The following is a 27747-nucleotide window of genomic DNA, read 5'->3' as shown; positions in this document are numbered from 1 at the left end:
CCACAGCTTTAGTTTGAATTGCCGGGTGCCCGCCTCCTAGTTTGGCTCCTTTGATAGACAGCACATTTGTCCAATGCCAGGACGTGTGCTGTCTATCATAGGCAGAAGCCGATCCAGGAGGTAGGACTTGTGTGACGGCGGGCACCTGGCGATTCAAATTAACCACTTCAGCCCTGGAAGGATTTACCCCCTTCCTGACCAGAGCACTTTTTGCGATATGGCACTGCGTCGCTTTAACTGTAAATTACATGGTCGTGCGACATTGCACCCAAACAAAATTGACGTTCTTTTTTTTCCCCACAAATAGCGCTTTCTTTTGGTGGTATTTGATCACCTCTGTGGTTTTTATTTTTTGCGCTATAAACAAAAAAAGAGCGACAATTTTGAAAAAAATACCTTATGCTATAATGTCCCCCAAAAATATGTAAAAAAAAAACATTTTTTTTCTTAGTTTAGGCCACTATGTATTCTTCTACATATTTTTGGTAAAAAAAATTGCAATAAGCGTATATTGATTGGTTTGCGCAAAAGTTATAGCATCTACAAAATAGGGGAAAGATTTATAGCATTTTTATTATTACATTTTTTTTTTTTTATTAGTAATGGCGGCGATCTGCGATTTTTATTGTGACTGCGACATTATGGCGGACACGTCGGACACTTTTGACACCATTTTGGGACCATTGTCATTTATACAGTGATCGGTACTATAAAAATAGGATTTTTTAAAACGGCTTACCTGTAAAATCCTTTTCTTTCGAAGGACATCACGGGACACAGAGCCACAGTAATTACTGATGGGTTATATAGGTATCACTGGTGATTGGACACTGGCACACCCTATCAGGAAGTTCAACCCCCTATATAATCCCTCCCCCTTGCAGGGATACCTCAGTTTTGTAGCCAAGCAATATAGTGTATTAGAAGAGGGGCGGGACCTCTGTGTCCCGTGATGTCCTTCGAAAGAAAAGGATTTTACAGGTAAGCTGTTTTAAAAAATCCTATTTTCTTTCTCGAACATCACGGGACACAGAGCCACAGTAATTACTGATGGGATGTCCCAGAGCAATGCTACCTGAGGGGGGGGAACCACGACCAAGTAGGGTGCAATCAGACCTGAGGACCCTGTACCGCTGCTTGCAGCACACTACGCCCAAAGGCGATATCCTCATGCCTTCTCACATCCACCTGATAGAATCTGGTGAATGTATGAACTGAAGACCAGGTTGCGGCCTTGCAGATTTGAGCCATAGAGGCCTGGTGATGCACTGCCCAAGAAGCACCAATAGCCCTTGTGGAATGTGCCCTGATCTGAAACGGAGGAATCTTCTGTTTCAAACCGTAAGCTTGAATGATCAACTGTCGAATCCATTTAGAAATGGTAGCTTTTGACGCTGCCTGTCCTCTATTGGGACCCTCTGGCAGCACAAACAAAACATCCGTCTTGCGGATCTGAGCAGTTGCCCCTAGATAGGCCTTAACTGCTCTTACTACATCCAACGAATGTAGAGATCTCTCTTCCGGAGAACAGGGATCTGGAAAAAAGGAAGGTAGAACAATGTCTTGGTTTAAATGAAAATCAGAAACCACCTTCGGTAAAAAACTAGGATGAGGGCGTAGTACCACTCTATCCTTGTGTATAATCAAATAAGGCTCCTTACAGGAAAGAGCTGCTAATTCTGATACTCTTCTAGCAGAAGAGATGGCCACCAGAAAAATAAATTTCCTTGTCAACAAGACCAAAGGAATCTGACTTATTGGTTCAAAAGACTGTTTCTGTAACACAGCCAGGACCAAATTCAAGTCCCAGGGGTTTAGGGGCGCCTTAACTGGAGGATTAAGACGCATCACCCCCTGCATAAAGTTTCGGACCAAAGAATGCAAAGCAAGTGGCCGCTGAAATAATACTGATAAAGCAGAGACCTGGCCCTTGATGGTACTCAAGGCCAGCTTCATCTCTAATCCTAATTGTAGAAAATCAAGAATTCTACCTATGACATATTTCCTGGGATGTCAACCTCTGGATTTACACCAGGATACATAAGCTTTCCAGACTCTATGATAAATCATCCTGGAAGCTGGCTTCCTTGCATTAATCAAGGTAGATATGACAGGACCTGAGAGCCCACGACTCTTCAGAACGTGGGTCTCAATAGCCAAACCGTCAAATTTAGCGTTTGTAAGGCAGGATGGAACACTGGACCTTGAGATAACAGGTCTGGGCGTTCCGGTAGTGTCCACGGGGAACCTACTGTCATCCTTACTATTTCTGCATACCAAGTCCTTCTGGGCCAAGCGGGGGCCACCAGAAGTACCGACTTCCTTTCCTGCCTGATCCTGCGAAGGAGTCATGGTAATAGCAGAATAGGCGGGAATGCGTAAATCAGTGAGAACCGATGCCACGGAATCACCAACGCATCCGTCCTGCATGCAAGAGGATCTTTTGTCCTTGCCACAAATCTGTCTATCTTTTTGTTGAATCGGGATGCAAAGAGATCTACATCTGGAACCCCCATCTTTGGCATATGGCCCAAAAGACGTCGGGATGCAGAGACCATTCCCCTGGAAGTAACTGCTGGCGACTTAGATAGTCCGCCTGCCGAATCTCTATTCCCGGGATGAAAACTGCCGATATGCATGGCACATGCATCTCTGCCCAGACTAAGATCTGGTTCACCTCTTTTTGAGCAGCTCGGCTCCGGGTGCCTCCCTGATGATTGACATAAGCCACTGCTGTGGCATTGTCGGACTGGATCCTGACCGGACAACCCTGTAGCCTGATAGTCCAGGCCTTTAGAGCTAGATGTATCGCCTGGATCTCCAGAATGTTGATGGGTAAGGTCCTCTCTGTCTTGGACCATACCCCTTGGACCGCGGCCTGTTCCAGAACTGCTCCCCAACCTGACAGACTGGCATCTGTTGTTACCACCGTCCAGGTAACCGGTAGAAAGGATTTCCCCTTCTGCAGGTTTTCGGGTATGAGCCACCAATTGAGGCTCTGACGCACCGCATGCGACAGGTGCATCGGAAAGTCTAATGCCTGAACCTTCTTGTTCCAGGTCGACAGAATACTGTGTTGCAGCATTCTTGAGTGAAACTGAGCATAGGGAACTGCTTTGAATGAAGACACCATCTTCCCTAGTAGCCTCATACAAAGGCGGACTGAGGGACCCTTCTTGGTCCTTACTGTCAGAATCAGCTCTCTCAAAGCAGTGATCTTGGCCTGGGGTAGAAATATTTTCTCCTGGCTTGTATCTATAATCAGACCTAAATACTCCAGTCTTCTTACTGGTTTTAGGAAAGACTTTTCTAAGTTGAGGATCCAACCCAGGTGTTCTAGATACCTGACCGTGGTCCTCAAGTTTCCATTCAAAGAGGCTACCGACCGGTCTATCAAGAGCAGGTCTTCTAGGTATGCTATGACAGCTATACCCTGAGCCCTTAATCTGGCCAGAGGAGGAGCCAAGATCTTTGTGAACACTCGAGGTGCAGTGGCTATCCCGAAAGGCAGAGCCACAAACTGGAAATGGCGCCCTCCTACCTCGAAGCGCAGAAACTTCTGATGAGCAGGAAAAATGGGCACATGCAGATAATGCATCTCTGATGTCTATTGATGCCAGAAATTCTCCTCCCTGCAGGGTGGGAACTACTGTTCAAATTGATTCCATGTGGAAGGATTGAATCCTTAGGAATCGGTTCAGATCCCTTAAGTCCAGAATGGGCCTGACATCCCCATTTGGCTTTTGGACCGTAAAAAGGTTGGAATAGAAGCCCAATCCCTGGTCCTTTGCGGGAACTATCATAATGACCTCCTGCGACAAAAGTCACTGTAACGCTAGAAGGAGCGACTGCTTCTTCTCTGGGTCTCTGGGAACATTTGATCTGAGGAACCGAGGAGAGGGGAATTCCTGAAACTCCAGCTTGTACCCTAAGGTTACCGTGGAGATTACCCATCTGTCCTGGAAGTCCTCCTGCCAGAGCTCTGAGAACTGTCGCAGTCTTCCCCCCACTCGAGTGAGCGGGGGCGCCCCCTCATGCAGAGGTCTTAGTGTTTTGCCTAGTAGGCTTCTTTCCCCAGGACTTCTTTTGTCCCTGGGGTTGACTCTTGTCTCTGGACCCCGATGGAGGCGGCCGTCAAGACTGCCTGGAGGCTGAAGCCCCCGGCGCTGGGGAAAGAGTCCGTTTGAAAGAGGGACGCTTCCTCTTCTTCTTGACAGGTAAGAGAGTGCTTTTCCCACAAGAGATTCTCTTGATATAGTTATCCAAGTCCTCTCCAAACAACCTTGCACCACGAAATGGAAACCCAGCCAGTAGCTTCTTACATGGTGCTTCGGCTGACCAATCTTTCAACCATAGGATTCTACGTATATGCACCAACCCCAGTGAAAGACGGGAGGTTTGCACAATAGAATCTCTAATGGCGTCAACCACAAAGCATAAGGCCGCTGGAAGGTTAGCAAACCCCTGGGCCTGCTGTTCAGGTAATACTTTGATGACCTGCTTAACATGGTCTCTTAAGTATTGACAGACTCCAATCGCTGCTACTGCAGGTTGGGCCACTGATCCTGCTAAGGAGAAAACATCCTTCAATAGGGATTCCATCCTTTTATCTACAGGATCCCTGAGCATCTGAGCATTGTCTACAGGACAAGTCAGGCTATTATTTATGGAGGAAATGGCGGCATCAATAGCCGGTATTCCCCACATTTTAATAAACTTTTCTTCCATCGGATAAAGTGTTGAAAACTTTCTCGGCGGAAAAAAACGTTTGTCTGGGTGATCCCACTCAGAATAAATGAGCTTTTCAAGTAAAGTATGAACAGGAAAAGCATGTGCTGCTTGGAAAGGTTTCAGTGACCCCAAAGCAGAAGAGGATTCTTTAGCAGTTTCAGGTATGGGCAACTTAAATGTGGAGCGGACCAATCCAGTGAGGATCTGCACTAAGACTTTCTCCTCTTGGGAAGTCGCAGAGGGTCCCTCTCCACCTGATTCCCCCGAAGAGGAATCATCCGTCCCATCCTGAACCTCTGAAAGGGATTCATCTCCTTTATCCCAGAGCTCCTCTGTCTGAGGGTCTTGGGGAACAGAGGAAAGCCTAGTGCGTTTTCTTCCACTGAGTGAAGACGTAATCACGGCCATTAATCTTTCCTCTAGACCATTAATGGTTGAGGAAAAAACCTCTTGTGTAATATATACAGGGGCTGAAGTGCCAGAAGCAGGTGTAGCCCCTGACCCCGATGGCTCTCCCTGGCTAGCCGTCCCTGGCCCATCTTTAGGGGGGGAGGATGCTGCCGACAGGGGGCCCTCAGAACCTGAACGAGATCCCCTAGTGTCTCTGGTTCCTGGGGTGCTTGAACCTCTTCTACCCATAGTGCAAAGCAACAAGGTGTGAGGTATACAAATGAACACTGCCCGCTGAGCGATGTAGTCTGGCTAAAAGCCTTGCTACCCAATGCTCAGTCTGGTGTTACTTCAGTAAATGCTGCCTAGGAGAATGCCTGTGTCCCACCTTACATGCGACCGTCAGCTCTGTGTCTCTCAGAAGGCTGAGTGCACCTGTACAGAGTGCCTTTAATAGCCTGCAGCTGGCCTGAGTGGGAGTCTAAGCACCTGTGCTGACGTCCCGCCCACTCCTCTACCGCCCCCCCCCCCCCCCCTCGAGTTTTGAAAAAACGAGCGCTTCCCGCGCTGCCGACTCTCCTGTCATGCTTCTGGAGAAAGGCTGGGGATGGGGGGGGGGGAAGGGAGAGAGGCTGGTAACAAGATCTGCCTGAACGGCTATCTTCAGAGATGGTGGCCATTAGGCCGCAGAGCCCGGGTGGTATAACCACTTTTTAGACCCCTGTGGCCCCTCTCTAGCCTGGGGGGGAACATTCAAACATGAGAAATCCCCCTTTCCATCTTACCTGTTTGCAGCCTGCTTGAGACGCTGGGACATAATCAGCGATGCAAACACCTGAGACAGACAGTCAGCATGTGCAGGTTTGTGCTCTTGGCAGCCCCCCGGTGGTCACAATAGGCATAGCATGCATTTACCTTAAAGGAGAAAAGCCACTAGAACTCAAAAATTCTGTGGAATCTCCTCTTACCTTATCCAGCCGCAGGGTGCTGTTTACACAGACCCAATCTTCACCTCTCACGGTGGGCTCCGTTTGAAAAAAACGTCAGAGACTGGGGCCCCCTACGAATAGGGGGATCCAACAGTTCTGGGACCGTAAAGCACCTCGCCAGAAATTAGGAAGTTTAAAGCCATTTTCTGATCTGCGGGGTCCAGCTCTCTAAAAAGAGAAGCATTACGGGTAAAACCTCGTTTCTTCGGACACGAGGCCTGGGTACCATTCAATTCGGCCATGAAAAGACACTTTGAATGGATCCGGTTCGCCTGGCTTGCCCCAGTATAGGATCTTAGGATATTCCCTTTGGAGCTCAGCACAGGACATCTTTACACGTCCATCACCTAAGACACTGGCGTAAAAACTGAGGTATCCCTGCAAGGGGGAGGGATTATATAGGGGGTTGAACTTCCTGATAGGGTGTGCCAGTGTCCAATCACCAGTGATACCTATATAACCCATCAGTAATTACTGTGGCTCTGTGTCCCGTGATGTTCGAGAAAGAAAATGCACTGATTACTCTGTAAATGACAATGGCAGTGAAGGGTTTAAACACTAGGGGGGATCAAGGGGTTAAGTGTGTCTTAGGGAGGTGTTCTAACTGTGGGGGGGGATGGGCTTCCACTGACATTACAGCGATCACTGCTCCCAATGACAGAGCAGTAGATCGCTGTCATGTCACTAGGCAGAACGGGGAAATGCCTTGTTTACATAGGCTTCTCCACCCCGCAATTGCGGGCCGTCGGCTTACATCGAGATCCCGGGACCTGCGGGCACGCTCCCGCGGCACGCGTGCCAGATAGGCCGCAAATTTAAAGGGAGGTACAGGTACACCCATTTGCCTGCCTGTGCCATTCTGCCAAGGTACATCTGTGTGCGGCGGTTACAGCAGGCGACACCGACCTGCGTGATGATCCAGCTGGCTCTCCTCTTCCCCTCCCCCTTCTCTATGATTCATGGCACTGGCGAGGCTGCATTGGATGGGCACTGCTGAGCCCTGCATTCTTTATGTAGCGCACTCCTGAGCCCTGCGCTCTGTTTTTTCTCTATCTTATCTTCATAACATTTGGTAGTCATATCTCAAAAAATTCTAAGAAGTATCTTTTTTTTTTATCTCGTGGAGGAAATGTGAGAAATAACGTATATACAGTGCATATGGAAAGTATTCACAGCGCTTCACTTTTTCCACATTTTGTTATGTTACAGCCTTATTCCAAAATGGATTAAATTCATGATTTTCCTAAAAAATTCTACAAACAATATCCCATAATGACAGCGTGAAAGAAGTTTGAAATCTTTGCAAATTTATTAAAAATGAAAAAAATCACATGGACATAAGTATTCACAGCCTTTGCCATGACATTCAAAATTGGGCTCAGGTGCTTCCTGTTTCCACCAATCATCCTTGAGATGTTTCTTCAACTTGATTGGCGTCCACCTGTGGTAAATTCAGTTGATTGGACATGATTTGGAAAGGCACACACCTGTCTATATGAGGTCCCATAGTTAACAGTGCATGTCAGAGCACAAACCAAGCCATGAAGTCCAAGGAATTGTCTGTAGACCTCTGAGACAGGATTGTATCGAGGCACAGATCTAGGGAAGCGTACAGAAACATTTCTGCAGCATTGAAGGTCCCAATGAGCACAGTGGCGTTCATTATCTGTAAATGGAAGAAGTTTGGAACCACCAGGACTCTTCCTAGAGCGGGCAGCCCAGCCAAACTGAGCGATCGGGGGAGAAGGGCCTTAGTCAAGGAGGTGACCAAGAACCCAATCACTCTGACAGAACTCCAGCGTTTCTCTGTGGAGAAAGGAGAACCTTCCAGAAGAACAACCATCTCTGTAGCACTCCAACAATCAGGCCTGTATGGTAGAATGGTCAGATGGAAGCCACTCCTCAGTAAAAGGCGCATGACACCCCGCCTGGAGTTTGCAAAAAGGCACCTAAAGGTCTCTCAGACCATGTGAAACAAAATTCTCTGGTCTGATGAAACAAAGATTGAATTCTTTGGCCTGAATGGCAAGCATCATGTCTGGAGGAAACCAGGCACCACTCATTACCTGACCAATACCATCCCTACAGTGAACCATGGTGGTGGCAGTATCATGCTGTGGGGATGTTTTTCAGTGGCAGGAACTGGGAGGCAAGTCAGGATCGAGGGAAAGATGAATGCAGCAATGTACAAAGACATCCCTGATAAAAGCCTGCTCCAGAGCACTCTGGACCTCAGACTGGGGTGAAGGCTCATCTTCCAACAAGACAACGACCCTAAGCACACAGCCAAGATAACAAAGGAATGACTATGGGACAGCTGTGAATGTCCTTGCGTGGCCCAGCCAGAGACCAGGCTTGAACCTGATTAAAAATCTCTGGAGAGATCTGAAAATGGCTGTGCACCGATGCTCCCCATCCAACCTGATGGAGTTTGAAAGGTCCTGCAAAGAAGAATGGGAGAAACTGCCCAAAAATAGGTGTGCCAAGCTTGTAGCATCATATTTAAAAAGACTTGAGGCTGTAATTGGTGCCAAAGGTGCTGCAACAAAGTATTGAGCAAAGGCTGTGAATACTTGTGTACATGGGATTTTTTTTCCTTTTTTTAAATTTGTATTAAATTTGCAAAGATTTCAAACAAACTTCTTTCATGTGGTCATTATGGGGTATTATTTGTAGAAATTTAAGGAAAACGATGAGTTTAATCTATTTTGAAATAAGGCTGTAACATAACAAAATGTGGAAAAAGTGAAGCGCTGTGAATACTTTCCGAATGCACTGTATCATACAATCATTCCATAAACACATACAAAAATACATAATAAAATAAAAAAAACGTCCCCGGATTTCATTTTTAAAAATCTGATCACCTTACATTGTAGGTGAGGTTGAAAAAAGACACAAGTCCATCAAGCCCCACCTTAGTCTGTGGGAATTTGTATGCATTCAGCCAAAAGAGCATTTGTAAGGTGAGGCAGTGAAGTTGCATTAGAAGACTTGGCTCGCAATTGTGTTTCCAATTCAACCAAAGGCATTCTCAATCGGACTTAGGTCTGGACCTAAAGACTTAGGTCTTTAACTGGACAGGGATGTGCGGTGAGGTCAGTGGCTGGTGAGGCACTGGCTAGTATCAAAACCAGATACACACAGGTTATATACACTGCGATAGTTAGAGTGAGAGCAATAATTCTATCACTAGACCTCCTCTAACCTGTAAAAAAGCATCGTCTATGGAGATTTATAAGTACTGAAGTTTGGCGCCATTTCACAAGTGTGTGCAATTTTAAAGTGTGACATATTCGGTATCTATTTTACTTGGCGTAACATCATCTTTCACATAATACAAAATAATCAGGCGAACGTTAGTGTCATCATCATCTTTTTTTTTTTTTAATTCATGAAAGTTTTTTCCCCCCCAAAAAAGCATTTAAAAAAATTGCTGCGCAAATACTGTGTGACATAAAAAGTTGCAACTACCACCATTTTATTCCCTGGGGTGTCTGCTAAAACAATATAAATATATATATACCGTATTTATCGGGGTATAACACGCGCCGGCGTATAACAGGCACCCCAAGTTTAGGAGGGAATTTTAAGGAAAAAACTTACATTTAAATGCTCATCAATGCAGCCTCATCAGTGTCCATCTGCAGCCTTGTCAGTGTCCATCTGTAGTGTTGTCCCCCATTGCAGCCTTGTCCCCCATTGCAGCCTTGTTAGTGTCCATCTGTAGTCTGTGCATCTGTGCAGCTTTTCTCGGCGGCTTTGAAAATGGCGCCACCGTTCTCGGCGGCTTTCGGCCATTCTCAGCGTCTCCCGGACGCACTCGGCTTTCGCCGGCTCCCGCGGGACTGCGAGAGGCGCCGAGAATGGCCGAAAGCGGCTGAAAGCCGTCAAGAATGGCCGAGAGCCGCCGAGAATTGCCGAGAGCCGCCGAGAATGGCCGAAGGCGGGCAAGAGCCGCCGAGAATGGCCGAAGGCGGGCGAGAACGGCGGCGCCATTTTCAAAGCCGCCGAGAAAAGCTAAAAGCCGCTGAGTGCGGCCGAAAAGCTTACAATCGGCGGGGGATTGGCGTATAACAAGCACCCACGATTTTCCCCTGATTTTCAGGGGAAAAAAGTGCGTGTTATATGCCGATAAATACGGTATATATAATGTTTGGGGGTTCTGATTTAATTTTATAGCAAAAAATTATGATTTTTACATGTAGGAGAGAAGTGTCTGGGTGGCAAGGGGTTAATTACCATAAGTAATATACAAATATTTATTATATATTGTTTTTAAGGTAATTATATTTTCAAAATCTGTACTCAAGCACGTGGCTTAACGGACAAATTACTGAAGTTTGAAGTTATAACTTCCGACCAGTAATTTCACAGTAAATAGATAAATAATAAATTATTATGCTATAGCATATAAATATGATTTAGCTTGAATATAACAGTACATTTTCAACAGAATCAGTTTCTCACTCTTAACTGTGTGAGAGAAACATGGGATTGTGGGTAAATCTTATACACATAAACACGTTTTTTCCTTGTAGTTAAAAGGGCTGGGCTGGAGGGGAGCATTTCTCTTTTAGTCACATGCCCCTTCTATGACACTGCAGTGAGAGGCGTGCCTTCATTGTAGCTTTTTTATTGGACAGCTGGAACCATTGGTCCAAGACTCCAAGCTGTTCATTGAGCTCAGTGCCTCTGTCAAGAAGTGTGAGGCACTGTAAGCTCAATCTCTGTCTGCTGCAAACACAGTGGGGTTTATTTACTAAAGGCAAATCCACTTTGCACTGCAAGTGCATTGGAGGTGCAGTCGCTGTAGATCTAAGGGGGACATGCAAGGAAAATAAAAAACAGCATTTTTGCTTGCACATGTTTGGATGATACCATCAGCAGAGCTTTCCCTAATTTCAGAGCATCATCTCAGATCTACAGCGACTGCACTACAAGTGCACTTTCAAGTACACTTGCAGTGTACTTGTAGTGCACAGTGGATTGGCCTTTAGTAAATCAACCCCAGTGTGTCAGCTTGTATTTAAAGTGGCTGCTCTGTATTTAGCTTCTGACAGGCTGCGCAAGGAGCCCCATGTCTCTGGAACCTTAGGTCGTAGGAGCCCCAAATTTACCAGTGGTGGGGTAGGACTTGGGGTTCTGTGACCAAGCTATGACCCACGAAGCTCTATTTTATTTTTTAAATTTTTAATTTAATGTTCATGGCAGGGGAGGCCCTGCCTCCCCTGACTGCACGTCCCTGTTCTAACACATGAATATGCTTTGATCTAAACCATTCCATTGCTGCTCTGGCTGTACGTTTAGGGTCATTATCCTGCTGGAAAGTGAACCTCCGCCCCAATCTCAAGTCTTTTGCAGTCTTTAACAGGTTTTCTAAGATTGCTCTGTATTTGGCTCCATCCATCTTCCCATCAACTCTGACCAGCTTCCCTGTCCCTGCTGAAGAAAAGCATCCCCACAACATGATACTGCCACCACCATGTTTAACGGTGGGGATGGTGTGTTCAGGGTAAGGTGCAGTGTTAGTTTTCCGTCATTCTTCCATAAAGGGCAGATTTGTGGAGCGCACGACTAATAGTTGTCCTGTGGACAGATTCTCCCACCTAAGCTGTGGATCTCTGCAGCTCCTCCAGAGTTACCATGGGCCTCTTGGCTGCTTCTCTGATTAATGCTCTTCTTGCCCGGCCTGTCAGTTTAGGTGAATGGCCATGTCTTGGTAGGTTTGCAGTTGTCGCATGGAGTGATCGGATAAGCCTGCTCCATATCACCTACGGGCCTCCGTAGCAAAACATACCAAACATTCAGTTGAATGTTCAGCAAGCAACTATTACATACCAGACCATTACTACAACGAACATGAGGAAACTCTAAGAATTCACCTACACGCCGTTTGCAGTGTCCACGAAAGGAATACTATCAACACCTGATGGCTACTGCAGCTACTACCCTGGAGTGTTGAGCGCCTTCGGGCAACAAATCCCCTCTTTTCATCGGTTTACCGCTGGAGTTTTCCTCACTGAGCCCAAGCTACATTACTTCTTTCCTGCTAGTATTGGACTGTCAAGTTCCTTGCATACATAGTATGTCAACAGTCCGTTATTATATCTTACGGGACTGAACTGCTCTATATCTATTGAGCTCCTTATATATCTAGTGCGCTTATATTTGCTAAATGCTGGTATGTGCATGCTGCATAATTAATCGTGGATACCCCTATTTATCAGCCCTGTGTGATAAATACATCTGTGAGTACAACCTATCTACACAATTATAGCACAAGTCCCAACCATGGACATGCAAGGTGTGTAGTGTGGTACTTTGGAAGATTCGTGACTAGTATTACACACTAGACTTATTTTGGAAAGCCGCACCAATTCCTTCCTAGCAGGCCTTGTATGAAAGTGTATGTGTGGGGCCCCGGGTGTGGTGCCATATTGTGATAACGTTGTCCTGTTTTGTTTGTCTTTAAATTGGGTGCACTGGGGGGTGTTTCCACTATTATGGTAATATTATACCTATGGTGGATCTAATCATTGATATTTCTACTCTCAAAGTATTTACTAATTTTTGATAAACTGTTGTTGATCCTCCTTACCGCTGCTATCTTTTTGCGGACTTTCCTTTGTCCTTTGAATTCTTTTTACAAATGTATCCCTATAGCATTGGAGGTATCCCATCTACTTGACGAATCAGTGATAACTAAAAATCAATTATTTCCAAATTTTGGAAATTGGATCCCATACCTGTTTTTACTTATATATTCTGTGACATTAATAGTACCCATTACTGGAAACATTTGAATGTCCACATACATTTGGCCATGTAGTGTAGGTGTGATGGTCGGGTATCCACAAACTGTTGACCATATAGTGTATCTTTTTGATTCCTCTTATGTAGTATTGCTGAGAGTAATGCTTTATTTTCAGATTTGTTTGGGAGACATTGTTTCAGATTATTACAAATACTGTTTTCCCTCATTGTAGTGGTTCAGATGTATTTATCATATATGCTATGCCTTATCACTATTTAATGTGATAGCACTTCTGAGGAGCTTTTATTGGAAGGTAGGCCCATGAGTGAGTGGAGTTTACCCCAGTGACAGAAGTACAGCCAGGCTGCAGAGGCACACAGAAGGGGTTTTCAGGCTAATAAAGCCAGCACTCTTCGGTGCCTTCTGTGCCTTCTCTTTAGCCAGGGCAGTAATGTGGCTATTGTTTGAAGACTACTAATGACATGAAGAAAGTTTCTCTGAATGTATCATTTTTCATTTAACTTTTTTTGTGGGGGAGGGGGGGGCATAGCTAATAGTTTATTGGAATTGTCAACTACAATAAACATGTATGATTTATCTTTACCACCACAGGGCATGAGAATTGCAAGGTCTGAGGAAGAGTTTGTGGAGCAACTAGAGTCTGCTCGTAGAGAAGCAAGAAAGTCATTTAATGATGATGTCATGTTGATTGAAAAATTTGTGGACAACCCAAGGTAAAAATATCTTATTTTAAGGTTTCATAGAATATTGATGAACATCTATTTTGTCAACTAGTATCACTGGGGTTGATATACTAAATATGGAGAGTGCAAAATCTGATGCACCTGTGCATGGTACCCAATTGGCTTTTAACTTCAACTTGTTTAATTAAGCTTTGACCAACAAAACCTGGAAGCTGATTGGTTTCTATGCAGCATAGCAACATATTTTGCACCCTCTAGTTTTAATAAATCAACCCCACTGTGTCTCTAGTACCCCCAGAGGTTTTTCCTACCATTATATTGCACATATAGGGGTTGATTTGCTACTTTGCAAGAGAAGTTGCACTTTGCAAAGGAATTGTCAGCTATTTTTACTCCATCTTCTAATTATGTCCATGCAAAATGCAGGGTTTTTTTTGTTTTTGTTTTCCTTGCACACAATTGGGTATTCTTTGCAAAGTAAACTTTACTACATTTACTAAACCCATGGTAAATTTCCCTTGCAGACAGCAACTTCACTTGCAAAATGAAAAGTTATTGCCTGTAATAAATCGCAGTGAATTAGGCCTTTTTGCTACTCACCGTGCCTCATACCTCCTGTCTCAGGTAATCCCTCATGGTCTGTGCTACAGGATGTCCAGGCAGAGTTGGGTAACTGTTTACGATATTAAACATTTAAATTAAAAAAATGCCAAGCCAGTCAAGCACATTAAAGGATAAAATCACCTTTAGTAACATGTTACACCCATATTCAGGCTTGCCAAACCAAGAAAGTTATAATCAGGACCATATTTTGAGGTCTGATTTAATTTCATGGATTTGGGAGGGGGAGAGAAGGGAGTAGTTAAGAGGACCACGTTTTCTTTTGGGTAGGATCATGATCCCTAATCCAAACTATTTTGTATGCATTCAGACAGGCTGTGTCACTGCATAGACAACAAATAAGGGGTGCCACTCAAGGCTCCAGCCGGGTACTCTCCTGTAGTACACCGCTGGTAGTGCTGGCAAAGACAGAGCTTATCCCAGTTCTAATGTCTAATAATACAACAGACAAAAAAGGTTCTATGCGCCGCACATCACTGCAAGATCCTGTGGATATGTGAAATGATAGTCTCATCCTGGGCTCCAGCCAAGCCACGCCTCCAATACGTTTCACTCTGCCCCATGATTAAGCTCTGGGGCAGAGTGAAACACATTGGAGTTGTGGCTTGGCTGGAGCCCAGGCTGAGACTATCATTTTACATATCCACAGGATCTTGCAGTGATGTGCGGCGCATAGAACCTTTTTTTTGTCTGTTGGGTCACTGCATAGTTGTTAGTAGATCTATAGGAGATTGTGCAGCCAGAATGTATCGTGCATAGTGGGCTTAAGGGAATTTCTTTCTCGAACATCACGGGACACAGAGCCACAGTAATTACTGATGGGTTATATAGGTATCACTGGTGATTGGACACTGGCACACCCTATCAGGAAGTTCAACCCCCTATATAATCCCTCCCCCTTGCAGGGATACCTCAGTTTTTACGCCAGTGTCTTAGGTGATGGACGTGTAAAGATGTCCTGTGCTGAGCTCCAAAGGGAATATCCTAAGATCCTATACCGGGGCAAGCCAGGCGAACCGGATCCATTCAAAGTGTCTTTTCATGGCCGAATTGAATGGTACCCGGGCCTCGTGTCCGAAGAAACGAGGTTTTACCCGTAATGCTTCTCTTTTTAGAGAGCTGGACCCCGCAGATCAGAAAATGGCTTTAAACTTCCTAATTTCTGGCGAGGTGCTTTACGGTCCCAGAACTGTTGGATCCCCCTACTGATGGGGGCCCCAGTCTCTGACGGTTTTTTTCAAACGGAGCCCACCGTGAGAGGTGAAGATTGGGTCTGTGTAAACAGCACCCTGCGGCTGGATAAGGTAAGAGGAGATTCCACAGAATTTTTGAGTTCTAGTGGCTTTTCTCCTTTAAGGTAAATGCATGCTATGCCTATTGTGACCACCGGGGGCTGCTAAGAGCACAAACCTACACATGCTGAATGTCTGTCTCAGGTGTTGTAATCGCTGTGTATGTCCCAGCGTATCAAGCAGGCTGCAAGCAGGTAAGGTGGATGGGGGGATTTCTCATGTTTGAATGTTCCCCCCAGGCTAGAGAGGGGCCACAGGGGTCTAGAAAGTGGTTATACCACCCGGGCTCTGTGGCCTAATGGCCACCATCTCTGAAGATAGCCGTTCAGGCAAATCTTGTTACCAGTCTCCCTCCTTCCCCCCCCCCCATCCCCAGCCTTTTCTCCAGAGCATGACAGGAGAGTCGGCAGTGTGGGAAGCGCTCGTTTTTTTCAAAACTCGAGGGGGGGGGGGCGGTAGAGGAGGGGGCGGGATGTCAGCACAGAGTGTTTAGACTCCCACTCAGGCCAGCTGCAGGCTATTAGAGGCACTCTGTACAGGTGCACTCAGCCTTCTGAGAGACACAGAGCTGACGGTCGCATGTAAGGTGGGACACAGGCATTCTCCTAGGCAGCATTTACTGAAGTAACACCAGACTGAGCATTGGGTAGCAAGGCTTTTAGCCAGACTACATCGCTCAGCGGACAGTGTTCATTTGTATACCTCACACCTTGTTGCTTTGCACTATGGGTAGAAGAGGTTCAAGCACCCCAGGAACCAGAGACACTAGGGGATCTCGTTCAGGTTCTGAGGGCCCCCTGTCGGCAGCATCCTTCCCCCCTAAAGATGGGCCAGGGACGGCTAGCCAGGGAGAGCCATTGGGGTCAGGGGCTACACCTGCTTCTGGCACTTCAGCCCCTGTATATATTACACAAGAGGTTTTTTCCTCAACCATTAGTGGTCTAGAGGAAAGATTAATGGCCGTGATTACGTCTTCACTCAGTGGAAGAAAACGCACTAGGCTTTCCTCTGTTCCCCAAGACCCTCAGACAGAGGAGCTCTGGGATAAAGGAGATGAATCCCTTTCAGAGGATCGGGATGGGATGGATGATTCCTCTTCGGAGGATTCAGGTGGAGAGGGACCCTCTGCGACTTCCCAAGAGGAGAAAGTCTTAGTGCAGATCCTCACTGGATTGGTCCGCTCCACATTTAAGTTGCCCATACCTGAAACTGCTAAAGAATCCTCTTCTGCTTTGGGGTCACTGAAACCTTTCCAAGCAGCACATGCTTTTCCTGTTCATACTTTACTTGAAAAGCTTATTTATTCTGAGTGGGATCACCCAGACAAACGTTTTTTTCCGCCGAGAAAGTTTTCAACACTTTATCCGATGGAAGAAAAGTTTATTAAAATGTGGGGAATTCCGGCTATTGATGCCGCCATTTCCTCAATAAATAATAGCCTGACTTGTCCTGTAGACAATGCTCAGATGCTCAGGGATCCTGTAGATAAAAGGATGGAATCCCTATTGAAGGATGTTTTCTCCTTAGCAGGATCAGTGGCCCAACCTGCAATAGCAGCGATTGGAGTCTGTCAATACTTAAGAGACCATGTTAAGCAGGTCATCAAAGTATTACCTGAACAGCAGGCCCAGGGGTTTGCTAACCTTCCAGCGGCCTTATGCTTTGTGGTTGACGCCATTAGAGATTCTATCGTGCAAACCTCCCGTCTTTCACTGGGGTTGGTGCATATACGTAGAATCCTATGGTTGAAAAATTGGTCAGCCGAAGCACCATGTAAGAAGCTACTGGCTGGGTTTCCATTTCGTGGTGCAAGGTTGTTTGGAGAGGACTTGGATAACTATATCAAGAGAATCTCTTGTGGGAAAAGCACTCTCTTACCTGTCAAGAAGAAGAGTAAGCGTCCCTCTTTCAAACGGACTCTTTCCCCAGCGCCGGGGGCTTCAGCCTCCAGGCAGTCTCGATGGCCGCCTCCATCGGGGTCCAGAGACAAGAGTCAACCCCAGGGACAAAAGAAGTCCTGGGGAAAGAAGCCTACTAGGCAAAACACTAAGACCTCTGCATGAGAGGGCGCCCCCGCTCACTCGAGTGGGGGGAAGACTGCGACAATTCTCAGAGCTCTGGCAGGAGGACTTCCAGGACAGATGGGTAGTCTCCACGGTAACCTTAGGGTACAAGCTGGAGTTTCAGGAATTCCCTTCTCCTCGGTTCCTCAGATCAAATGTTCCCAGAGACCCAGAGAAGAAGCAGTCGCTCCTTCTAGCGTTAGAGCGACTTTTGTCGCAGGAGGTCATTATGATAGTTCCCGCAAAGGACCAGGGATTGGGCTTCTATTCCAACCTTTTTACGGTCCAAAAGCCAAATGGGGTTGTCAGGCCCATTTTGGACTTAAGGGATCTGAACCGATTCCTAAGGATTCAATCCTTCCGCATGGAATCAATTCGAACAGTAGTTCCCACCCTGCAGGGAGGAGAATTTCTGGCATCAATAGACATCAGAGATGCATATCTGCATGTGCCCATTTTTCCTGCTCATCAGAAGTTTCTGCGCTTCGAGGTAGGAGGGCGCCATTTCCAGTTTATGGCTCTGCCCTTTGGGATAGCCACTGCACCTCGAGTGTTCACAAAGATCTTGGCTCCTCCTCTGGCCAGATTAAGGGCTCAGGGTATAGCTGTCATAGCATACCTAGACGACCTGCTCTTGATAGACCGGTCGGTAGCCTCTTTGAATGGAAACTTGAGGACCACGGTCAGGTATCTAGAACACCTGGGTTGGATCCTCAACTTAGAAAAGTCTTTCCTAAAACCAGTAAGAAGACTGGAATATTTAGGTCTGATTATACATACAAGCCAGAAGAAAATATTTCTACCCCAGGCAAAGATCACTGCTTTGAGAGAGCTGATTCTGACAGTAAGGACCAAGAAGGGTCCCTCAGTCCGCCTTTGTATGAGGCTACTAGGGAAGATGGTGTCTTCATTCGAAGCAGTTCCCTATGCTCAGTTTCACTCAAGAATGCTGCAACACAGTATTCTGTCGACCTGGAACAAGAAGGTTCAGGCATTAGACTTTCCGATGCACCTGTCGCATGCGGTGCGTCAGAGCCTCAATTGGTGGCTCATACCCGAAAACCTACAGAAGGGGAAATCCTTTCTACCGGTTACCTGGACGGTGGTAACAACAGATGCCAGTCTGTCAGGTTGGGGAGCAGTTCTGGAACAGGCTGCGGTCCAAGGGGTATGGTCCAAGACAGAGAGGACCTTACCCATCAACATTCTGGAGATCCGGGCGATACATCTAGCTCTAAAAGCCTGGACTATCAGGCTACAGGGTTGTCCGGTCAGGATCCAGTCCGACAATGCCACAGCAGTGGCTTATGTCAATCATCAGGGAGGCACCCGGAGCCGAGCTGCTCAAAAAGAGGTGAACCAGATCTTAGTCTGGGCAGAGATGCATGTGCCATGCATATCGGCAGTTTTCATCCCGGGAATAGAGAATTGGCAGGCGGACTATCTAAGTCGCCAGCAGTTACTTCCAGGGGAATGGTCTCTGCATCCCGACGTCTTTTGGGCCATATGCCAAAGATGGGGGGTTCCAGATGTAGATCTCTTTGCATCCCGATTCAACAAAAAGATAGACAGATTTGTGGCAAGGACAAAAGATCCTCTTGCATGCCGGACGGATGCGTTGGTGATTCCGTGGCATCGGTTCTCACTGATTTACGCATTCCCGCCTATTCTGCTACTACCACGACTCCTTCGCAGGATCAGGCAGGAAAGGAAGTCGGTACTTCTGGTGGCCCCCGCTTGGCCCAGAAGGACTTGGTATGCAGAAATAGTAAGGATGACGGTGGGTTCCCCGTGGACCCTACCGGTACGCCCAGACCTGTTATCTCAAGGTCCAGTGTTCCATCCTGCCTTACAAACGATAAATTTGACGGTTTGGCTATTGAGACCCACGTTCTGAAGAGTCGTGGGCTCTCAGGTCCTGTCATATCTACCTTGATTAATGCAAGGAAGCCAGCTTCCAGGATGATTTATCATAGAGTCTGGAAAGCTTATATAACCTGGTGTGAATCCAGAGGTTGGCATCCCAGAAAATATGTCATAGGTAGAATCCTTGATTTTCTACAGATGGGATTAGAGATGAAGCTGGCCTTGAGTACCATCAAGGGCCAGGTCTCTGCTTTATCAGTATTATTTCAGCGGCCACTTGCTTCGCATTCTTTGGTCCGAAACTTTATGCAGGGGGTGATGCGTCTTAATCCTCCGGTTAAAGCGCCCCTAAAACCCTGGGACTTGAATTTGGTCCTGGCTGTGTTACAGAAACGGCCTTTTGAACCAATAAGTCAGATTCCTTTGGTCTTGTTGACAAGGAAATTAATTTTTCTGGTGGCCATCTCTTCTGCTAGAAGAGTATCAGAATTAGCAGCCCTTTCCTGTAAGGAGCCTTATTTGATTATACACAAGGATAGAGTGGTACTACGCCCTCATCCTAGTTTTTTACCGAAGGTGGTTTCTGATTTTCATTTAAACCAAGACATTGTTCTACCTTCCTTTTTTCCAGATCCCTGTTCTCCGGAAGAGAGATCTCTACATTCGTTGGATGTAGTAAGAGCAGTTAAGGCCTATCTAGGGGCAACTACTCAGATCCGCAAGACGGATGTTTTGTTTGTGCTGCCAGAGGGTCCCAATAGAGGACAGGCAGCGTCAAAAGCTACCATTTCTAAATGGATTCGACAGTTGATCATTCAAGCTTACGGTTTGAAACAGAAGATTCCTCCGTTTCAGATCAGGGCACATTCCACAAGGGCTATTGGTGCTTCTTGGGCAGTGCATCACCGGGCCTCTATGGCTCAAATCTGCAAGGCCGCAACCTGGTCTTCAGTTCATACATTCACCAGATTCTATCAGGTGGATGTGAGAAGGCATGAGGATATCGCCTTTGGGCGTAGTGTGCTGCAGGCAGCAGTACAGGGTCCTCAGGTCTGATTGCACCCTACTTGGTCGTGGTTCCCCCCCCTCAGGTAGCATTGCTCTGGGACATCCCATCAGTAATTACTGTGGCTCTGTGTCCCGTGATGTTCGAGAAAGAAAATAGGATTTTTTAAAACAGCTTACCTGTAAAATCCTTTTCTTTCGAAGGACATCACGGGACACAGAGGTCCCACCCCTCTTCTAATACACTATATTGCTTGGCTACAAAACTGAGGTATCCCTGCAAGGGGGAGGGATTATATAGGGGGTTGAACTTCCTGATAGGGTGTGCCAGTGTCCAATCACCAGTGATACCTATATAACCCATCAGTAATTACTGTGGCTCTGTGTCCCGTGATGTCCTTCGAAAGAAAAGGATTTTACAGGTAAGCTGTTTTAAAAAATCCTATTTTTCACAGTTAGAATCTGCATAGGATTAGCAAACATACTCCACTATATACTGTCAATGTTTCACACTGCTTTTCTGTACAACTCTGTCTAAGGTCAGTAGCTTGTACAATGAAATTGTGACGCATGTGATTTCATTCTGACCTTAAAAATCCAATTGTAAATCCAAATTAATTTTATTGCGACCAATCAGAAGGGCTCAAAGGGGCCGGCATACAAGGGTGATCTCATTGACACACATATTGTAAATATAATGAAGTGCTTAAGTTCCCCTTTTAAACAGGAACCAATATGTCTGAATGGGTAGCTGAGTTTGCAGGTTCATTTAAAAGTCCATTTCTGCATTACTCTTCTCCTGTCCATCACTCTGCTCCAAAGGCTCCCTTCTTTGCGATCCAATGTTGGTGCTGCTCTTGGTTGTATAATGTCCAGCATCATTGGGCTTTAAGCAGAACTCTCATGTAAAGCAAAACAACCTTTAAAGGGTAACTCAACTTTCATGGGGGAAAAAATTTGCAAATAAAGAAAAAAATAATATAGCATATATAATTGCGACACTAATCATATTGTAATTGAATGTCATTAAAAAATACCTTTCGTTTTCAATCTGCAGCCACTGTAATTTTCTGAGAATGCAATGTAACATTGCTACATGGAGTTGTTCTGTACACAGAGTGTGTACTGACCACTCCCCAGAAACATCATTTCTTGCTTGTGTGATTGGCTCACCAATTTTCCCAGAAGTCTGCCTAAGATACAAGTCAGATTTAAGGCATCCCCTGCAAGAAAAATGTCATTTTAGGAAAGATGCTTTCAGTAGGAACATGTCTAAAGGGATACAGGCCCTGCAGATTTCCTCATTAGTGCCCTGCAACTGCACACCTGACAATTATGAAACCACTCCCATTAGACCCACTCAGTACAGAGGCATAGACAAACACACACATGGATTACTTCAGAATAACAAAAGGTAGGAATCTGCAACAAAGTTGTTATAATCCTTGCAATGTACATAGATCACGAAGAGGGGAATGTTTTTTTCTCAACAAAAGTGGAGTTACACTTTAACTTGTAAAAACAGAAACCCACATTTCCGCAAGCAAGCCTGTACAGGATACAATGGAATGGCGGATGTAAATACTAGCATTGCACAGACATGGAATAGATTGTCCCAGGCCATTATTCCCTATGAGTTAAGACAGCATTTCTCAACCTTCTTTCAGTCAAGACACTCTTTAAAATTATGGACAATCTCTAGGCACCCTATTCTAAACTGTAAAAAAATGAAGTTTTACATAACGCAGCAACATCCACACAAGAGGGTCACCCAACATTAGAGGTGTTTAATTCTTCCAAGGCAAACGGACCTTTGGACACTGGTAGTGACTAGTATTCCAATGTTTCTCTTCCTCAGTTTTCTCTCCCTCACTCAGCTAATGTGACTGCAGTGCTAATGAAGAGGGCAGGGGAAAGGCAAACAAGGATGCTGTGCAGGCCTCTGATGTCCTGCTTATCAACCAATGATGTGGCTGGAAGATTGTAATGGTGCACAATGAAAATATGTGGCTTTGAGTAACTAAAAGGCAGGCTTCATCCACCCGCTGGCTTGTTGACAATTTAGGGCGATTTCTAGCCATTTTGCCAAGGGACACCATGGTTGAAAGGCTGGCTTAGGATTTAAACCTGGTACACACTTTGTTTTTTTTTCTTTCAACCCAGCGGGCTGAACGAAAATAGAAAACTGAGGAGCTCGCTGTACGAACTATGTGATGTTAGTATAGTGATCTCCCTGCTGAGCTATTGTGTTCTGACAGGGGGAGCACCCCTCCCACCAGAACACATTGGTCAGTGATCACAGCTATTGGCTGTCAGCGCTTATCGAATGCCAATCGCATGCTAGTTTTCCAGCACACGGGCCAAATGTCTGCAGTTGGCTGCTGTTGAATCAGCCAGTACCAGCTTATATTCGGCCCCTGTGTACCAGCTGTTACTCTATCCCCAATTTTCCTCCATCCCCAGCAAGACAGATCTCCTTCTGTGCAGTACAACCAAGGAGTGTGATCTTGTGCAGTATTTTGCAATACATAGGTATCCTCCTCCTTCTTTTTTTTTTTAATTTTTTATTTATTTATTTTTTTCTCTCAAAGACAAGTGGGCAAAAACTTATTGTATATTTAAAAAGGTCTTTAAATCGTATACAATCATTTTAAGTGTACTGCCTATTATTTATTTTTATTTTTTTCTTTAAGACACGTAGAAGTCCAGGTGTTTGGGGACCAGTATGGAAATGCTGTCTATTTATTTGAAAGAGATTGCAGTGTTCAAAGAAGACATCAGAAAATCATAGAGGAAGCACCTGGGGTAAGATTAATTCTGTTTCATTACAGGTATTCTTTAAAAAAAATCCTTTTTCAGTTTTAGGGCATTGTGTTGCCATTGCCAATGATCTAAAGCAAGGGTCTCAAACTGGCGGCCCTCCAGCTGTTGCGAAACTACAAGTCCCATCATGCCTCTGCCTGTGGGAGTCATGCTTGTAACTGTCAGTCTTGCAATGCCTCATGGGACTTGTAGTTTCGCAACTGCCAGAGGGCTGCCAGTATGAGACCCTTGATCTAAAGAGACTTAAGCTGGCCATAGGCAGTTCAACTCTCAGCTGGTTCAGCAGGAATTGGCCAAAATTAGAACCATGTATGGGAAGGCTGAATGCACCCAAGTTGTTCGATCGATCAACTTTGGTACAACCAGCCAGCCGAATTTTACATACAAATATTTCTAGTGGCTGTTACAGCCGCTAGCAATAATCACTGTCTTGTCCTGGTGGGGTGGATGGCGGCTTCCTCTGTTTGCCCCCCCCCACCACCACCACCACCACCAGGAGAAAACATTGGCTGTGCAGGAGGGCTTCCCCTGTCATCACTGTTTAATCAGGGAATCAAGGCTCGAACCCATTGTTGCAGAAAAGAAATTTGCATTGTCTATGGCCGGCCTTACTGTTTTTGATCTGTATTACTGACTGTTCTACTGTATCATTGGTTAGTGTACAACTTTGCTTTTTTAGCTTATATGTTGAAAAAAGGTTTGTGATAACTTTGTTGTTCAACACAGCAGCTGTTCTAACCACCTTATTCAAATGTAAATGTGTTTTAGTCAACACAGCAATGTAAGGATTTTTGTGATTATATTTTAATATGTTAACAGCCTGGAATCAGTCCTGAGGTCAGGAGGAAACTTGGAGAAGCTGCTGTCAAAGCTGCAAAAGCAGTCAACTATGTAGGTGCAGGTATGTCTCTATATTATACAATTGAGACATTTAGACTGCGAGCAGGCATATCAGATATGGAGTTGTCTAGCTGCAAGAAATGTTTTTAGTGTTCTTTTTTGACAAATTGCCCCATTGTTGCTTTTAGGCACAGTAGAATTTATCATGGATTCACAGCAGAATTTCTATTTCATGGAAATGAACACCCGACTACAGGTAGAGCATCCAGTCACAGAGATGATCACTGGAACTGACCTGGTGGAGTGGCAGCTACGAGTAAGTAAAAGAGCCTCCAACAGTTTGTCTCTATAATCTTCTATGTAGAGTGGTTACAGAAATAAATGAAGCCATTGGGGCATAAAGCTGCCTTGTGAAATGGTGACATTGGATGAGTTTTTGTTAATGTCAAAGCTGCCTTTTTCTCCAAACAAGCCAAACTCAGATTGGAAGACATTCAGTCTTCCGCTGCTACTCTCCTGCTGAAGGTGCTAGCTGCTTGGCTGTGTCTGACTTTGATACTTTTTGAGTCACTAATCTGAAAGAAGCATGTAACAAACAAAAATCATTAAAAATGTTAAAACAAATTAGTCTGCAGTGGCAGCCTACATATATTTCTCAGCTGTGTTTGTTATTCCAACAGCCTATCTGGAAGCTGTAGCCACTGTCAGAGCATCTGCTGTTTTGTACACTGCCCATGAAATCAAGCATATTTGTGATTTTAAATACCATTACTACTATTATATTTTAATTGTTGGATTTTATTTTAAGAGGCCCATTTTATAGTGGATACCACTGTCAATTCTTCACTGATCAACACTCCACACTATGCCTGCATTTTACAAGTCATTCATAAAATGCAGGCCAGAGTGTGGTGCTAGAGAGTTCCCATGGAGTTTTTTCTTCATAATGCTGCAATTCTTGGAGAGTCCCCAAAGTAAGCGAATTACTGCTTTATAAATGGACTCTACGTGTAGCCATTGCCACAAGCTGACACCATTTGAGAACCTCTGTTACAGTCCTTGTTAACCAGTTATTATGCACTGCTTACAGCAGCCATTCTCAGCTAGGGTTCCTCTAGAGCAGGCATCACTAAATGGTGATGCACGGTCTGGCAGCAATCCTGTCCGGGCTGCAGCCGCACAACTTAGCAGCCTGAGTGGACTCCTGTTCTGACGCTGCTGATGTTAACATTCACAGCACTGCAGAGGGAGGGAGACACAGCAGGGCGGATTCCTCTTCTGTATATGTATTCGCCTGCCTGCTGCTGTTAAACTCACAGCCGGGAAGAGGGTGGGAGATATGACCTGAAAATTATTTTAGGGGTTCCTCAAGGGGGGGGGGGGTGAGAAGGCTGGTTTACAGGCTTGCTTTGTTTTCTTGATGATGTGATAGTAAACTGCATACCGTATATACTCGAGTATAAGTCGTTCCGAGTATAAGTCGAGGCCCTAATTTACCACAAAAAAATGGGAAAAACTTAGTGACCCGAGTATAAGACGAGGGTGAGAAATGCACAGCTACTGTAAGTGGAAAAGAGGGTCAACAATGCCCATTTGCAGCCTCACTGTGCCCATTTGCATGTCTCACTGTGCCCATTTGCAGCCTTAGATCCCCCGAACTTCAAACTCGGTATTTAAGGGTTCCTAGATGCCCCCTAGCTGCAGCCAAAATTTGGGGTCTCTGAACCCAAATGGTCCCGAAATGACATTGCTGCAGATGGACACAGTTGACCGACTTTGGGGCCCCGTATCTCGGGGCCATTTAGTGCTAGGAACCCCAAATTTGGTGTGCAAACTCAGTGGAGCACCATAAAATACCCAAAGCTGAGGTTTCTAGCACTAAGTGTCCCCGAGATACAGGGCCCCAAATTCGGTTCAGAAAATGTCAAGCACTTTTCTGCAGCAGAGAATGACGTTACCAAACCGATTTTGGGGCCCCGTATCTCGGGGCCACTTAGTGCTAGGAACCCCATCTTTGGATATGTTGTGGTACCAGTTCCACTGGGTTTGCACACTAAATTTGGGGTTCCTAGCATAAAGTGGCCCTGAGATATGGGGCCCCAAAATCGGTTCGGAAAATGAAATTTTTTGCTGCAGAAAAGTGCTTGACTCAAGTATAAGTCGAGGGGGGCACTTTCAGCACAAAAAAATGTGCTGAAAAACTCGACTTATACTCGAGTATATACGGTAAATAAATTACAATCCACATTTCTAAGGAAGAGCACTAATTAAATAAAAATGTTTCTATAATCTCTAATGGTAGAAGGATTTAGCTCTCTAACAATAATGTGTTTAATAATTTTAGTGTCACTTTCTGAAGTTGGGAGTGCGGTTCATATATAAATTAGCTCATTTAAACCAAGCGATCCACACAAATTTGTTGTCTGTGCCCACCCTTTATTTTATGGTCATTTTGGAGTACTTTTATATTAAAAAAACATTTCTTATTGCTTGCAGATGGTTTACTTCTGTAAGGTTTTAACCACTTGCCACCCAGGCCAATTCTGACATTTCTCTGTACAAATCATCTTTTCCCAAGGCGTCTTTCAGGACAGCACCTGAGAGATAGCGACTCCACCCACCGGAAACAGGAAACACCTTCTTCCTCCAAACTTTAAAGGGAGGCGCCTCCCTACCATACCTCAGTTTTTGTGTTTCCTCCGGCCCGGAGGGAACATCTTTTTGAAGGGGAGTCAAGGTCTCTCAGATGCCTGGGAGACAGGGCTTCCTTTTCATTTTTTCCTCCTTTTGGAGACCCGCTGTCCTCCCGGCCTACCCAAGCCTTGGCAGCGGTAGCAATCGGGCTCCTCTTCCCCTCCTGGTGCTCGGGGAGAGCCGTAGACCCGGTGATCCACGCGGTCATAGGAGCGGCGGTGCGCGTGCGCCGCCGCCATGTTTTTTTGGCCGGCAGGCGCGGCGGAAGTGACAAGGCGGGTCACTGGGTCAGCAGAAGCGTCATTTCCGGCGTGGATGCGAGAGGGGAGGAGGGAGGACAGGAACTGGCGCCTACTTCCGCTTCCGGTCCGGTGCAGATGCACTATGGGAGTCCGGAAGCGGCATATGAAGCCACAGGTGGAGAGCTGCACACCAGAGATGGAGGACTCAGCGTCTGCAGCGGTGGGGACAGGCACAGGCGCCAGTAAAGCTCAGGTAGGAGCAGCAGTTTAAGTCTGCCTTTCTTCCTTTTCCTGGGTTTGGTCTATTTTCTTTTTTCTTACCCCCTAGTGGCAAGGGGCCTGTCTGGGCACTGGAGGCTGACTGGTTTCTTCTTAGTGCACCTGTGGGTGATTCTTGTGTAGCTGAGACCGGGTCTCACTAAAAGGTCCCCTGGTTTTTTTCCCTTTTTTGTTTTTTCTCTCACAGGCTAAAAGCTCTGACCCAAAAAAGAGATGTCCTTCTTGCAGGGCCAAAATGGGAGAAAATTGGAAAAAAGTCTTATGCAGTACATGCATCACTTCTTTAGTTAAGGAGGAATCAGCTTCGGTTTGTGATGATCTGGTTACCTCTGTAAAGAAGGAACTATACGCCACGATTCAGACTTTTCGTGACTCTTTAGTTAATCCAGCTGCTAGTCAGCCATCCACTTCTGAGGCTTCCCAGGGTTCTATTTCTTTCCCCATGGTAGAA

At 45.6% G+C, this 27747-nt stretch overlaps 1 protein-coding gene across 1 annotated transcript in view; it reads left to right on the top strand.

Annotated features, from left to right (window-relative positions):
* The window catches only part of MCCC1 (methylcrotonyl-CoA carboxylase subunit 1), an 85114-nt gene that overhangs the window by 15426 nt on the left and 41941 nt on the right, over nt 1–27747 (top strand). The window contains exons 7-10 of the mRNA XM_073626291.1: nt 13480–13601; nt 23112–23223; nt 24061–24142; nt 24270–24397. Of these exons, the coding sequence (XP_073482392.1) occupies nt 13480–13601; nt 23112–23223; nt 24061–24142; nt 24270–24397 (444 nt within the window). The remainder of the gene's footprint in view (nt 1–13479; nt 13602–23111; nt 23224–24060; nt 24143–24269; nt 24398–27747) is intronic.

Source organism: Aquarana catesbeiana, linkage group LG04 (assembly GCF_042186555.1).
Source record: "Aquarana catesbeiana isolate 2022-GZ linkage group LG04, ASM4218655v1, whole genome shotgun sequence".
Taxonomy (NCBI): Eukaryota; Metazoa; Chordata; class Amphibia; order Anura; family Ranidae; genus Aquarana; species Aquarana catesbeiana.
The sequence above is the reverse complement of the archived record's forward strand: the minus strand, read 5'-3'. Positions and strand labels throughout refer to the sequence as shown.